Source organism: Toxorhynchites rutilus, chromosome 1, assembly GCF_029784135.1.
Source record: "Toxorhynchites rutilus septentrionalis strain SRP chromosome 1, ASM2978413v1, whole genome shotgun sequence".
NCBI lineage: Eukaryota > Metazoa > Arthropoda > Insecta > Diptera > Culicidae > Toxorhynchites > Toxorhynchites rutilus.
The window spans coordinates 171743595-171758093 of NC_073744.1; the positions used below are offsets into that span (position 1 = coordinate 171743595).

A 14499-nucleotide genomic window follows, 5' to 3' on the forward strand; every position below is an offset into this window, starting at 1 on the left:
AAATCGAATGTTGCAAAAACACGCGAAGATGTAGCGAATAAGAAGGCAGGAACAACAGACACGGCCAGCTGATGTGTGACTAACAACTCATTAGACATGCATTTGGGCTTGGAACTGTCACGATGATGGGTCGCCGTTGATGTTGTGCAGTTGGTTTTTTGAACTCCGTACTCTATGTCTGTATTGTGAATTAAGAGCGATGGTATTCGCATATTTCATTTTGCTTTTTAGATGTACAGCGTGTGCCCATGGAGAATACGAGGTCTGTGGATTTACAATATACTTTTAGAGCAATCCCACGGAAAATGGTTTGCACGTTGGTTCGAACCCTTCAGCAGCATTCGAAACTTTGTCCATATGTCTCCAGCATATCGACATTCTGGATGAAGTCTTACCTTACTTGATTACCTTGAGTTTACGAACAAAGCTTCGTGAAACGCTGATTGACTGCAGCACGTGTTGGAATATTAGGTTTTGTGGTCCGATCTTGTCTTCCATCTTTCTACATGTTATTGTTTTGCATGTTTTCCTTCCCACTCCGCGTTTATGTTCCAATGTAAGTCGATCCTTGAACCTTTTCAACACTTAACGCTTTTGAATCATAGATCCGCAGCATTTTCCCCAAAGCCCAACGGTCAACTCCGAATTTCTCAGATGGGTGTAATTTTTCTTTCACGCGTCCTCACTTTTTCCACTTTTATCTTGGCTGAAACGATATACATGACTATGCCATACACAGGTTGTAAACAATACACTTCAAAGAGAAACTGTGCACAATCAGGTTGATTTCTACCCAATAGAGAAAAAAGTAATGGTCAATTAGTGCTGCATTTATTTCGTTTTCAACCTTTGTAGCTGGTGTAGAGACATGATTATGGCAGGTTAAAGTGTGGATGCGAAGAACGAATGCACTCTCTTATCAAAAGTCATTGTTGTTTCTGAATGATGTTAAATCTAAGTTCAAGGCAAGCGATAACTGAAATTTCTGTGCATCTATCCCCAAATCTTCTGAAGGGCATCTCAAAACTCAATAGGGGAAAATGTGTGGTCGAAGGTCTCAAAGCATATACAAAAAAGCTTGAACGCGCAATTCTACTATTAAGTTTCACTCCGATGATTAAAATAAAGAGATATCGCTGAAGAGTTGATGCAGCGTCTGTGCTGATAGAGTTAAATCAGCTTCGAGCATCTCAGCAGAAATCAAATCAATTCCTGGAGCTTTGCTGGACTTCGTTCTTTCGATAACGAGACTCGCAAGAATTGAAAGAACTGTTCAATCCAACGTTTGAGTCGATCTGTGTGATCTGTCAATAGTTGATCTACTCGGCCTCCTCATCTAGGCTCTCTCGTCCCGTCTACAAGACCATTCGACCGTCTTCTCCAGTTTGGTGTATCTTTGGCGGGTAGCTGCTTTGACCGGTCCGATTTGCACCTTCCCAATTCCGGCTTTCATCTCTCTTCGTTCATCAACGATTTTCCAGGTTTCATTCATCCAATGCCACGAACTTCATCACTCGGAGTGGCAAAGGCGTTCTGATGCGTTCATATAGACCGCATAGTTTTACTAGCAACACCGCTCCAGTGAGAAACAAAAACTCTCTCGTTTTAGATCTTTTCCCATTCGCTGCTCTCCGCAAATGGTAACCGAATGCTGATATAATTTTTCTTGTATCACTTCTCGCTCTGCACTTGTCTGTGCAATGGTTTTCGCTGTAGTAGAACGGGACGATATATGCGGTTCAAACTTGTATGCAGGCTTCGAAAATGGTGTGCGATGTTTGGTACAGTTCGGATATGAAATCAACTGTCTTCGTTCCTCTCTTTGTTTAATCATTTAGTGTAACATAAGTGATTACTTTCCTTCATACAAGTATCCGAACGATCCACTCATGTTTGGTTATATATTCTTGAGAATTTACTTGCATGACACATTATGTATTATGCGATATTGATCGAAATTCAAACACTGCCGCAGAGGATGATCAACAGAGAGTCCAAACTTTGATGAAGGATATCTGCAGAAAAGTAAAGTATTCATCAAAACTGTAACGGAACTTTGTTTTCAATGTTTTTATCTGAAAAGAACAATACATTTTGATGCATTTTAATATAAAAACATTTCCTGCATTTTCGAAGCCTTCAACGCTAGATTCATACACCCCTAACTAAAACTATTGTATGAATTGTTTTAATGAAAGCAAAAAGTAAAAGGTTCAAGTAACGTAATTCAAGCGCTCAGAATCATAAAAAAAACCTAACATTTGACGGGAAAAAATGTTTTATAATTAAGTTTAGAGAAGTTTACAAGTTAATAATACCAAAATTTCTCTATCTGGCATAATGAGAATTGGGCCCTTACGATTCTAAACACTAGTATTGATTGATGAAAACTTATACTTTTTCCGTTCATTTTGATTGATTCGGTTATTTTTGCCTTTAATAATAATACTTTCTCTATGTAGTGGATTATTATAATAAAAGTAACACTTTTTCTTCTCCTGATCATTCAATTTCTTTTGACATTTCTATCGGTATAACAATTGCAATCGGCAAAGAGTTTGAATATTTCGAATAAACGTTTCCTGAATTTTCGATGCCTTCGCCTCTCAGATTTCATATAACAATAATTTATGGGAAAATATTAACATTTCTTCAAGTGTTTCAAGTAAGCCACTGGAATATGTGATTTAGCAATCGAAGAACGTCAGGTATTGTATTGTCTTCTACAATAGTTTCGAATTGTTATGAAGTATGCGTACTCCACTTAAATTAGCACGCCCGAAGGCAGTTTCCGAATTGTAAAATGTTATATGTTCCTGAACTATTACTCAACCATTTTTAACAGAAGTTCTTAATATTTCAATAAAAACATTTCTATGTTAAAATAAAATCATTGGACCTTATTCCCGAATACACACCACATGAAAACAATGTGGAGTGAGTACAATCTTATTCCGGATTACACGCAACTGTAAACATTTAATAGAGTTCATTATGAATACCCCGAATTCATCCATCGATGTTATTCTGGTTTACACTCCACGCTCTCGGTCATGTAAATAGAGCGATTCCTCGGGCTCATCGTAATCGCCGATCATATTCCTTTTTTGACACAACTCCTCCACTACTCGAGGATAAACAAAACAAAATACAAAATACAACTGGAAAAGAACACAGGGTTATTCTGGCTTCCACTCCACTTTCTACACGGAGTTCGTTTTCACACTTGACGATCGGTGGACATACTGTACACTTCTCCTATAATTGGCAAACTGTATATGTCAGTAGTTGACTACTTGTTCTTAAAAAGCACAGCAGGCTTTGGTTTTCAATTGAAAATGAGGGTCTTAGAATGCAAGGGGTGTAAGTGACTTGATCGATTTCTCTTCATCAACTTTTTCTTTAGTTAATAACTCAACTGCAAAAACGTTCCAATTTAAGTTTGCTATAGAATCTGATAGGTGAGGTTCTGACCTATCTTCCACATTGTCAAATACAGCTGGGAATGTATTGGCAGCTAAACTATGACCAAAAGAGAGAGTCGATGTAGAGAAATCGATCAAATCACTTACACCCCTTTCATTCTAAGCCTCTCAAATTTAAACAGTTGAGTTGGTTGAGTTGCAGAATATTCTACTTTCTACTCAAGAAGACCATGGATAATCGCGGAATTAACCGTAAAAATGTTCAGTGGATTCAGGTCCGGAGATCGATATCGAACAACGGGTTGAATGGTAATAAAGTGAGATTATAAAAAGCGACATTTTGTTCCATCTAGCCATGTTGGGATGTGCACCATCTTCTATCTAAAGCATGTCCATTACTGTCTATAATTTCCACCTCTCTATAACCAGATTTAGATACGATAAAAGAAATTGAAATAATTGGATGTCTGTGAGGTTGTCAATTTCCTCTCTAAAAAACTGTTCCTTGGGCATTCAGAACCTACTATAGGAGGGTTGCCTTCATTGGCTAAGAACCTGGTTAAGAAAAATCTATTGGCATCAATTTGTAAAATCAGTCATGTCTCAAAAAGGCAACTAAAACCTGAAAAATCCTTTTAAGACATTGCTCTAAAAAAACTCACAAGATTCAATAGATAAACATTTTTGACAACTTTTACAGAACTGATTTGTCCAAAATTAACTAAATTTAGATTCTTGACTTCCCGGTTAGCATCGAATTGGTAATTATTTTATAGTTTCTGGTAATAACAAATATAGGTGGAATCTCATAGACAGAAGGAATACAAACAATGTGTTTGTATTGCTAAGATATTGTTGATCATATTGACCGCATCTAGTCGTATTGATTGTGTCATTTACGAAATGTAGAATAAGAAAGTGTCATCAAAGAACGTTACAAAACTTCATATGCTCAAACACGTGGCTTCCTTGTTCTACTGCATCCCCGGTTTGGCAACGCATTATGAACGTCGCCATTTGTGCTTTTTTTCGAATAAACTCCAATGGATTTTCTTCACGATGTAGTTGTAGGGCAAATAAAGTAATCAGCGTGCTTGCGCCGACGGCGCAAATTCAACGAACACCTCTATAGATAAGATACGCTAGTAGATAATTAAACAAATAAAAATGGATGCCTGTGAGATTGCCAATTTCCTCGCAAAAGAACTGTTCATGAATCAGGTACCTCGCAAGGAATAAAGACTAACAAAAAAAAACAATCAGACTCTAATTCCCGTATCTTTCTTATCTCCCTTTCCAGTTCGCCTCCTTCGATGGTATACACAGTGGCGTCCCGACGAAGACGACCCCCACGCTGACGCCCACCACGCTGAAAAACATCGAGCAAACCTTTATGGAGCTGACGAACGACACCTCCAGCAACATTCCCTGCCAGGCCGGTTTCGTGCCGCCCCCGTTCCAGTTCGAGGAGCACAGCCAGGACCGCGAGAACAGCCGGGAGTCGATGAGTTCCGTGTCGAACAGCTCCTGGCAGGTGACACCCCCACCGATGATATCCGAGGATCTGGACTCGAAATCCTCGACGGCATCGTTCGAGCGGGAAGCACTGACGCCTCGTCTGACGGCAACAGCTCGTGGCATTGCCGCAGGTGGTGTCCCGGGCAGTAGCGTCGTTGGTATGGCGGGCCAAGCCAGTGGCAATTCCAGTGCGAAGAGTTCCCGTCGCAACTTGGGTGGACGGCGTCCAGCGAAGGCTTCCAATCTCAGCCCGGAGGAAGAAGAGAAACGACGCGTTCGCCGCGAGAGGAACAAAATGGCGGCAGCTCGCTGTCGCCGTCGACGAGAAGATCATACCAACGAACTGGTCGATGAAACCGATCAGCTGGAAAAGAAGAAGCAAGCCCTCCAAGACGAGATCAAGCAACTGCAGCAGGAGAAAGAAGATTTGGAATTCCTGCTCGATTCACACCGAGAGCACTGCCGCTTTCAGGGAAGGCGTAGCCCCGTGGAACGAAAGCCAATTGAACTGACCAGCAATTCAGCGCAACAACAGCAACACATCGCAACGGATTTGAAAATTGTGCCACCGGTGAAGATCAAAGCGGAGCCTCAGGATCTCCCCGATCAGCCACCTGCGAAAAAGTAAGTTGTCCCCATATCGGTGCCTAGATTGAAAAATTGTGGTCATGAACGATCAGTACTCCTTCGATGATTTCATTGACTGGTTAATGCATCAAAATGAAAACGTCGAAATGAAAGATAACAAAGTTTTAAACGAGTTCGAAAATCCACGCTTCACATGCAATACATACAATAATTTATTGAGCGAAGAAAGTAAATGTCTAGTTTGATCGGTGTTTCGTAGTTACCGCGTTAAGATGCTTTAAATGCGGAGAATTTGGACAATTATTGCACAGATTGCAATAATTGTGATACGTACTCTAGGTGTAGTCAGAAACACAAAACATCTGAGTGCAGGTCAACTGTATTGAAACGTGTTAATTATTTAAATATTTTTTCCCCTGTTGGGTGTGAACTACTGCGTCCATTTTTTGAACAATTGTGGTATACCCCTTTTTTATACTACACTTCTAGCTTATCTACTACTTATTGATGAAGGAGTAGACTGAAAGCTATAGCGAGATAGGTGCCAATCAGGAATAATCTGTTTGATAAAATTTATAATCCTGATCGGCGACGCAGACCAAATTTCCTTGGGCTCCTTGGACTTTAGTTAGAGCTTCGCAGTTACAGAGTAAATGTTCCGAGGTTTCGCTTTCGGCATTACAAAAGCGACAAATATCATCTTGTGCTAAACCTATGTTTTATAAATGGTATTTACTCGGGCAGTGTCCTGTTTAAATATGAATAAAGAATGTACCCGTGGCCGAGTGGTGATCGTCTCACATTATCATGCCGGGTGTTCGGGTTCGATTCCCGTTCTGGCTGGGGGATTTTTCGTCAAAGAAATTTCCTTCGACTTGCACTGTAGTCACGCGTATTCTAGAGCTTACCCCTCGGAATACATTCAAGGCGTTTATTTGGCTTAAGAAATCTCAACTAAGTATTAATAAATGAACGCTAATTAATGCATACGTTGAGACGGCAAAAGTTTCACAGGGAACGTTAACGACATTCAAGAAGATGAACAAAGAGCGGAAAATGAATTTGTTTAGTATATCAAAGACTTTATGACTTTATGAATTGAACAAAGGAGTTTATATTTCAATAAATGGCAACCATGTTCAAGAAGGATTGTGAAATAGTTTCATGTTTCATGCGGAGTTGTCAACAAACAGATGATACAACAAACTTCGTACAACAAACGAGAGATCGTAAATCGGAGCTCTCTGGCCGGGATTAGCGGGAAATAGCTAGAACAGCTTCGGATGCCTCAAAATCCCTCATGCAAATAAAGCGATATTTGAATTTAAATGTTTCTCGGGTCACAATTCATCCTCACATAAAAAGAGATTAAAAAGTTTAAGCTCGTAATCTTACACTATCTCACATCGGAAGACATCTGAGTTTTGCCAAAGCTCACATGAACCAACAGTGGGGCATGGTTTGCTATGACAAATAATGTTTCCAAAAGAATACATTTCGCTATACTGTCGTTCTACGCATATATTTATTTACTAACACAACCTCCCGATCGACACAACCATTCAATGTCAGACATACAGCACTATATAAATATACACCAACACAACCATCACACCTGGCACGATCAGCACGAGAAACTGTGGTTCAGCCACAGCGTCGCGAGAGTCAAAAACACGATTTTCTATATAATTGAAGGATTAAATCGTATATCGATATAACGATCATCCTAGTATCGTGATATGCGGTATTACAGGGTTGGGGAAAATGAAATGTCGTACTTCTGATCGAAATTTGACGCTTTATTTAACATACTTAAAATTATCCAATTTAAGTCAAATATGCGTCGTTTCGTTCGCAAACTAGTTGCCATTTAGAAGGCAACTCCATAATCCCCCCCCCCCCCCCTCATTTGCAAAAAGCTCAGACATCCAGTTTTCGCAAGCCTCTTTTGAGCCCAACTTAGTATCACCAAGAGCGTTTTGCATGGACCGGAAGAGATGATAATCACTTGGAGCCAGGTCCGGACTATACGGTGGGTGCTATAGGACATCCCATCCGAGCTCCCGTAGCTTCTGGCGGGTCATCAAAGATGTGTGAGGCCCAGCGTTGTCCTGGTGGAAAACAACACCATTCCTTTTGATCATTTCTGGCCGCTTCTGGTCACTCGCCTGCTTCAAACGGTCAAGCTGCTTACAGTAGAGAACCGAGTTGAAGGTCTGACCATAGTTGAGCAGCTCATAGTGGATGATTCCCTTCCAATCCCACCAAACACACAGCAAAACCTTCCTGGCCGTCAATCCGGGCTTGACGATGGTTTGGGCCGGCTCACCGCGCTTGGACCACGACTTTTTTCGCTTTAGGTTGTCGTACGTGATCCACTTTCCATCACCAGTCACCATCGTCTACAAAAAAGGGTCGAGTTCGTTCCGTTCATCCAAGACACCCATGTGTGGCACCCATACATCCAGCGTTTTTTGGAATCCAATCTTCTGCAAATGATTCCAAACGGTTTCATGGTCTATACCCAGTTCCTGGTCAATCGAGCGAGTGCTCACATGCCGGTCTACTTGGATGATTTCAACGATTTTATCGGTTTCCACGACGATTGACCTACCAGTACGGGGTGTATCTTCGACAGCCACTACACCAGAACGAAATCGATCAAACCAACGCTGTGCTGTGCAAATCGTTACAGTATCGGGTCCATAAACTACACGAATTTTTTCGGCCACCTTCGTTGCAGTTTTACATCGCAGGTAGTAAAAACTTAAAATATGGCAAATTTCTATAACTATAACTTGAGACTGAAAAGGACAATCACTACACTGTCGAAACGACACTTGTAGCACAGATTGTCGTCTTTAAATAGCCGTATAGTATGACCCGATGCGATAAGTACAACACAAGATATGTTTAAGTGTTGCCATATATTGACAATATACGACATTTCTTTTTTCCCAACCCAATATATACGCACATTCTATTCATTTTATATAGCATTGGCGGGTCAAATCGCATATCAGTGTAAAAAGCGTCGTACATCGTTATATACGAATTCATATGCATATAAAATAAGGCATATACGTATATCGCCTCCACTTTTGCGTTTATGTACCAGTTATATGCATCATGTATCATCCAAATGTGTCTTGTATACTAGGGTGGCAGCGAAATTGGTCTAGTCAAATTTAAAAAACCGACCATGTACATTTTGTTTATTGGCCCCAAAAAAAATAACCTGTGCAAAGTTTCAGATCGATCGGATATGATTCAGGGGTGCCTTAAAGCGCTCAAAGTTTAGATTTTTTGATCCTCGAAAAACTTTCAGGATATTGGGAATCGAAATTTTGTTTTCGATGCCAAATGTCTTAAAAATGCATAAAACGTCAAGATCTAGCGTTATATTGAAAAAAAAAATTTGGCCAAAAATCGACTTTTTGGGTATTTTTGGGTTAAACTGATTTCAAAGCTTGGGAAAAACAATATTATCTCTTGCTCAAACCTCTGTAGACGAAGGTGGCGGGACCATCGTCATCATCAATTAAGTCTCGAATATTCTCACACCAGTCGCGCTTTGGAATCGATTTTTCTCTAACCATCCTTTTTCCATTGTTTCATCTCTACAGATTGATCCTCTCCAATGCACTGACCGACAGCCTGGACACACCGACCCCAACCAACATCACCCCGGTTCTGACGAGCGTAAACCTCCCGCGGGCGATGTTCGCTGCTGCAGCAGGCGGTGGTCCCAATGGTGCCTTCTTTAGCAGTGCGGGTGGTGGTCTCACCACCCCAACCGGTGTCTCCATCGGTACCGTCAGGCCGGCCCGACCGGTCAGCCTGGACGTGAAATCGACCACCGCCTTCCCGTTGCTGAACGTGCGAAACATCGCGATGGATGCCGGCGTCGGCATCTCGACGCCCTCCAGTGGGCTGTTCAACTTCGACAGCCTGATGGATGGTGGCACAGGGCTGACACCGATCGCCGCTCCGATTTCCCTCCAATCGAACCGTGGCCCGCTGGATCTAATCACACCCAGCTGTAGCGAACCGTCGAAGCTGTGCAGTCTGTGAAAGTCTGTGAATGGTGGAGCGAACGCAAACAGAAACAAATGCGAAAAAAAAACAAGACAAGCAATTAAGAGAGAAGAAGAATGCGAATGCGAAAGCGAGGATACGAAAGAGTCAGTGTGTGTATGTGCGCGTTTGTAAGTGCTAGATCAAAGATGGCGTTGTGATTTTAATCTTAAATGTTGGCAATTTTGTATGAAATGTTTTTTTTAAAGAAAGGACACACACACAATGCTCCAGTGTCTAAAATTCGAGAGAGAGAGAGAGATAAGGTGGTCGCCATTTAGAACTTAGATGTTACGCTGTTTATCGTGTATTTTAGTTTGCAAAAGTTTTATTTTGATTCCCCCAATTTATTATTATACGCTAGATGAAAATATTTATTGATATCCAAACGCGTGATGAGCTCAATTTTGTATTGAGTAAGCGCATTAGGATGTAAACATTCTTTCACGGTAAAAACTAAGATTACTATTTGTGCCTTTAAGCTCAGAATTCTTTTTTTTTGTTTCAATTTTGATTTCACCCACACTGTTATTTTCGAACCCCGCGTTTTCGATATGCCTTCATTATTAAAAGAAAAACTTCATTTTAACACATCATAATTTACGCTAGCGAATCAGTATCAGTACGGATGATAGTAACCAGTTTAGGGATCAGTGCTTGAAGCAGTCATATTTTTTCTATCGCAAATGAACGAGATAAGAATCATATTAATGTTAGAAGGATAGAGTATAGGCAGGAAGACAAATCGACGACGCTCAAAAAATGGAAGAAGAACAATGTCCCTGTCCATTAAGCCGAAAAAACATTCAAACGAAAGTGAATAGAGCGAAGAAAAGTGCGTGGAAGCAGAAAGAAGAAGAAGCATACAGGAAGAGGAAGAGATATTTACAATTTATTTTATCTACACACAAGTAGGCGAACAGCAAACCCTTGTTTCCGTTAACAGTGCGGAATCTGTTTTCGTCCGGGGGGAAAAGTGAGAGGTAATACGAAAACGATAACACGAAATGAAAAATATTAGTCACATTACATTAGTCGCACGCGATTAAAGATGTGTTGATGATGAGCAGGAAACGCCATATTACCGATAATACAATTGATACCAAAAAGCTGCTGAAGTAAGTGCAGAACTATCTATCGTGGTAGAACAAAAAAGAACTCAATACCAGGCGAAGTTTAATTCGTTTGTACGCTAGTGTCCATCATGGTCCTAAAAACACTCAGGAAATCGTCTCCTGAGTGTTTTGAAGGAAAGGTCTCCGAGCAGCAGCATGTAACTGTAACTACGCTTTACGATGGGAAAATCTGCATCAATTGCAGAGATGCTGCTGGAAAACTTTGTCATCCACAGAAGAGCAAGAGATCGTGAGCTAGCTAGAAGACATGATTGCCGCAGGACACCTAGTTTGTGGAGAGACACTTCAAATCAACGCTGTCCAGTACGCTAAAAGTTTGAGTAAAGAAGAAGTATTTCAATCTGGAACACCATCCCATAGTTTCTTGAAACCAAAAGGTGTTGAATGAACTGATAGTAGCTGGATGAACTGTATACGAGTATGTAAGCAAAGTATTCTATCCTTGGTTGCTCACGAAAAATGTTGAACTTCCGGTCGTTGTTTTTGTCGACGGGAATCGCCCCTATGCGACTGACGACAAGATTCAATTCTGTAAAGATCTTGGCGTTATTTTGCTTTGTCTGCCTCCAAGCCTCACTCATTTAATTCAGTCACTAGACGTTTCAATTTTCAAACTAATGAAAGCCTGGAATACACTCATTGAGTGACGTTTTGAAAATGAAGATGCGATGATTTCAAAACGAGATTTTACTCCACTGCGAAATAAAGCTGTAGAGTCAATGGAAAATATAGACCAAATGGATTTCTAAAATGCGGCCTGCTCCCATGGAACGCCGAAGCCATTGAATATGAATGCTTTCCTGATCCATGTTCAATTTCAACTTTAGTTTTTCACCGGAGACCACAACTCTCAACGTTGAAAAATACCTTACGTCACTTTCAACCCTAAAACAATGAAATCACGAAACAATGAAATCAAAAAAATCACAAATCAGTTATTCACGATTTATCAGTCATCCAAGCAGCAAGGCTTTCCAAATAGTATTTCTTAAGGCGTTGTTTAGTTTGGTGTTCCAAATTGGTCTTTTTTAAGGCTAGATGCGAATATACTGAGAAAGCTTAAACCTTCTGCAATTCAAAACAACATCATTGCATCAATTAATCCAAACACAATCCTGAATTCACAAAAGCTCTCTTCAGGCGAAAACAAATATTATACAATTTTTTAGAATGCATCTACAATTCTTAAATAACTCTTTAGTTGAAAGTTTTAGTGGCTCTGAAAAGGACCGATAGATTTGTGTTGTTTGTGTTGTGTTGTGTACACGCAGTTGAAAATGCTTGATTCATTGGGCCCTATTGTAGAAATCGAGGCGATAAGAATTTTGCTCGTTAGCTCTATTTTACTATTATAGAAATCGAGCAATTCGATAACATCGAGCGATTGATAGCTATCGATGCAAGTGTCAGAAATTTTCGAGTTGTTTGGTTCGCTTTTTGCATATCTTCAGAGAATTATTTTGTTTTGGTTTGCGTCCCTAATGCTTTCCTTTGGGAAACATTTCAGAAACGCTTAAATATATGCAATTTCCAACACATGTTCGTTTGTTTTGATCAGTATTTGTATTACGGTGCTGCCAGAATAGTCTATACAAGGTAAGTATTCAATCCATCATTATTTATATTAATCATGTTGTAAATTACAATGCAGAATTTACTTCCAGCGCATATTTCAGTTGCTGAAAATGAGTGGACAGACAAATCACCACCAGTACGACTCGTTGAACCAATGAAAGCGAATGTAAACATTGCTCGAGTTTTTTTTGGAGGCAGTTCAAATAAAATCCCTGTTAAGGAAAAGTGGGTGGAATTCAGTGAGGAGATTGATGCACTGAGACCATCAATGTGTCTTGGTTCAGAATGGCAGAAAGTAAGTATTTCTTCTATGATACTTATAACTTCATAAGTAAATTTTATCATATTCTTTGAATTAATATCAACCGTATTTCCTACCTGAAAATTGCTTATTCCTGCTAGCGTACATTAGTACGTGTTACTTTTGTCAGTAATTTACTTTTTTATTGCTATATTATACCAAACTTTCTATACCATATGTTAAAGCTGAAATGTCTTGCAAAACAATAATGATTTTTTTTTAAATTACAAATTTGGATTGACATGAGGTGAAAGGTAAAGAAAACACTAGCACACAACAAGCAAAAATTTAGGGCCACAGGTGGTGGCCCAATACAATAAAGCTATTGACGCCGCTACAACGAGAAATCGACGCTAAAAGAAAATTACATGCAAAAAAATTGTTTTGCTAAAAAAAGTGGAATTCATGCGTGACTCCTTACGGAATTAATTTCATTTTCTAATAATTAAATTTTTTGTAAAGCAAATTGTTCCATGAAGTCGTTTTTATTTCACATCCATGCATGCATTACACCTATTAAGCTTCATTCGTAGAGGGAATATCAGTTTTCGCCAAAACATAACCATATTAGCACTTTTGGAAATACAGATATTTATAATTTTCATAGCCGATGTCTCAAAAAAAGATTTGGCATCCTTTCTATAGTGCTTTGTGAAACATTTCAAACTCGTTTCAAAATATTTCATTACTGCCACTGCCATTCGAGCAGAGTAACGAATCGAGCTGTTTTCCTCGATTTCTATAATTCCAGATTTTACTCGGTGTGATAGTGATAGTGATTGTATCGAATCCTCGATTCGATTTCTATAATAGGGCCCATTATTCATTCTTGTTCTCGAGAGAAAAGTGCACGCACTCAGAACAGTACTCGTAACGCATTCAGTATGTATCGCGGTGTGTGGACAACCCAACTCTTTGGCCGGCAACATCAAGGAATTCCGATTCGAGGCCGACTCCAACGTGACGTTTGCGGCTTGGTACTCGAGGTACGACGATCTCTTCGAAAAAGACGCTGCTAGATTGGATGGTGAAGCAAAGGTTCGACTTCTTTTGCGAAAGCTGGGTGCATCGGAGCACGAACGGTACGTGAGCTATATTTTACCGAAACTCCCGAAAAATTTTAGCTTTTTAGAAACAGTGGCTAAGCTCAAGAGCCTGTTCGGAGCTAAAGAATCGGTGATCAGCCGTCGCTACCGATGCCTGCAGATAGCCAAAAACCCGGCAGAGGACCATGTGGCATTCGCTTGCCGCGTGAACAAAGCTTGCGTGGAGTTTGAGCTGGGTAAGCTCTCGGAGGAGCAATTCAAGTGCTTGGTCTACGTGTGTGGTTTAAAATCGGAGAACGACGTCGAGATTCGCACCCGCCTCCTCACGAAAATCGAAGAGAGGAACGATGTGACGCTGGAGCAGCTTTCGGAGGAGTGCCAGCGGCTGTACAACCTGAAGCATGACAGCGCCATGATCGAATCTCCGTCCACGTACGACCAAGTACAATCGATACGAAAGTTTGGTGGGAAGCTTCCACTTCCACTTCCGGATGACATCTTCGCCAAGCTGGCTAAGTGTAAGATCTTCAGCCAGATAGATTTGTCCGACGCCTTCTTACAGGTGGAAGTTGACGAGCAGTACCGTAGTTTGCTGACGATCAATACGGATCGTGGTCTCTACCTCTACAACCGCCTGCCGCCGGGTTTGAAGATCGCGCCTGGCGCATTTCAGCAGCTCATCGACACAATGTTAGCCGGACTGAAAGGCACTTCTGGCTACCTCGATGACGTCATCGTCGGCGGAGAAACTGAAGAGGAGCACGACCTCAATCTACGGGGTGTCCTGAAGCGAATCCAAGATTTCGGATTCACGATTCGTGTTGACAAGTGTT

General features: G+C 40.7%; 1 protein-coding gene across 4 annotated transcripts in view; it reads left to right on the top strand.

The window, feature by feature from the left end:
- LOC129776723 (transcription factor kayak) overlaps positions 1-10730 on the top strand; it is a 75863-nt gene extending 65133 nt beyond the window's left edge. For 2 of the 4 annotated variants that reach the window (XM_055782567.1, XM_055782647.1), the window contains exons 2-3: positions 4726-5567; positions 9158-10730. In XM_055782567.1, the coding sequence (XP_055638542.1) occupies positions 4726-5567; positions 9158-9605 (1290 nt within the window). In that variant the 3' untranslated portion in view covers positions 9606-10730. Of the gene's footprint in view, positions 1-3626; positions 3735-4490; positions 4647-4725; positions 5568-9157 lie in introns of those variants that run through there. The other 2 variants (XM_055782807.1, XM_055782731.1) reach the window with 2 other exon arrangements.
- Positions 10731-14499: the final 3769 nt, after the last annotated feature.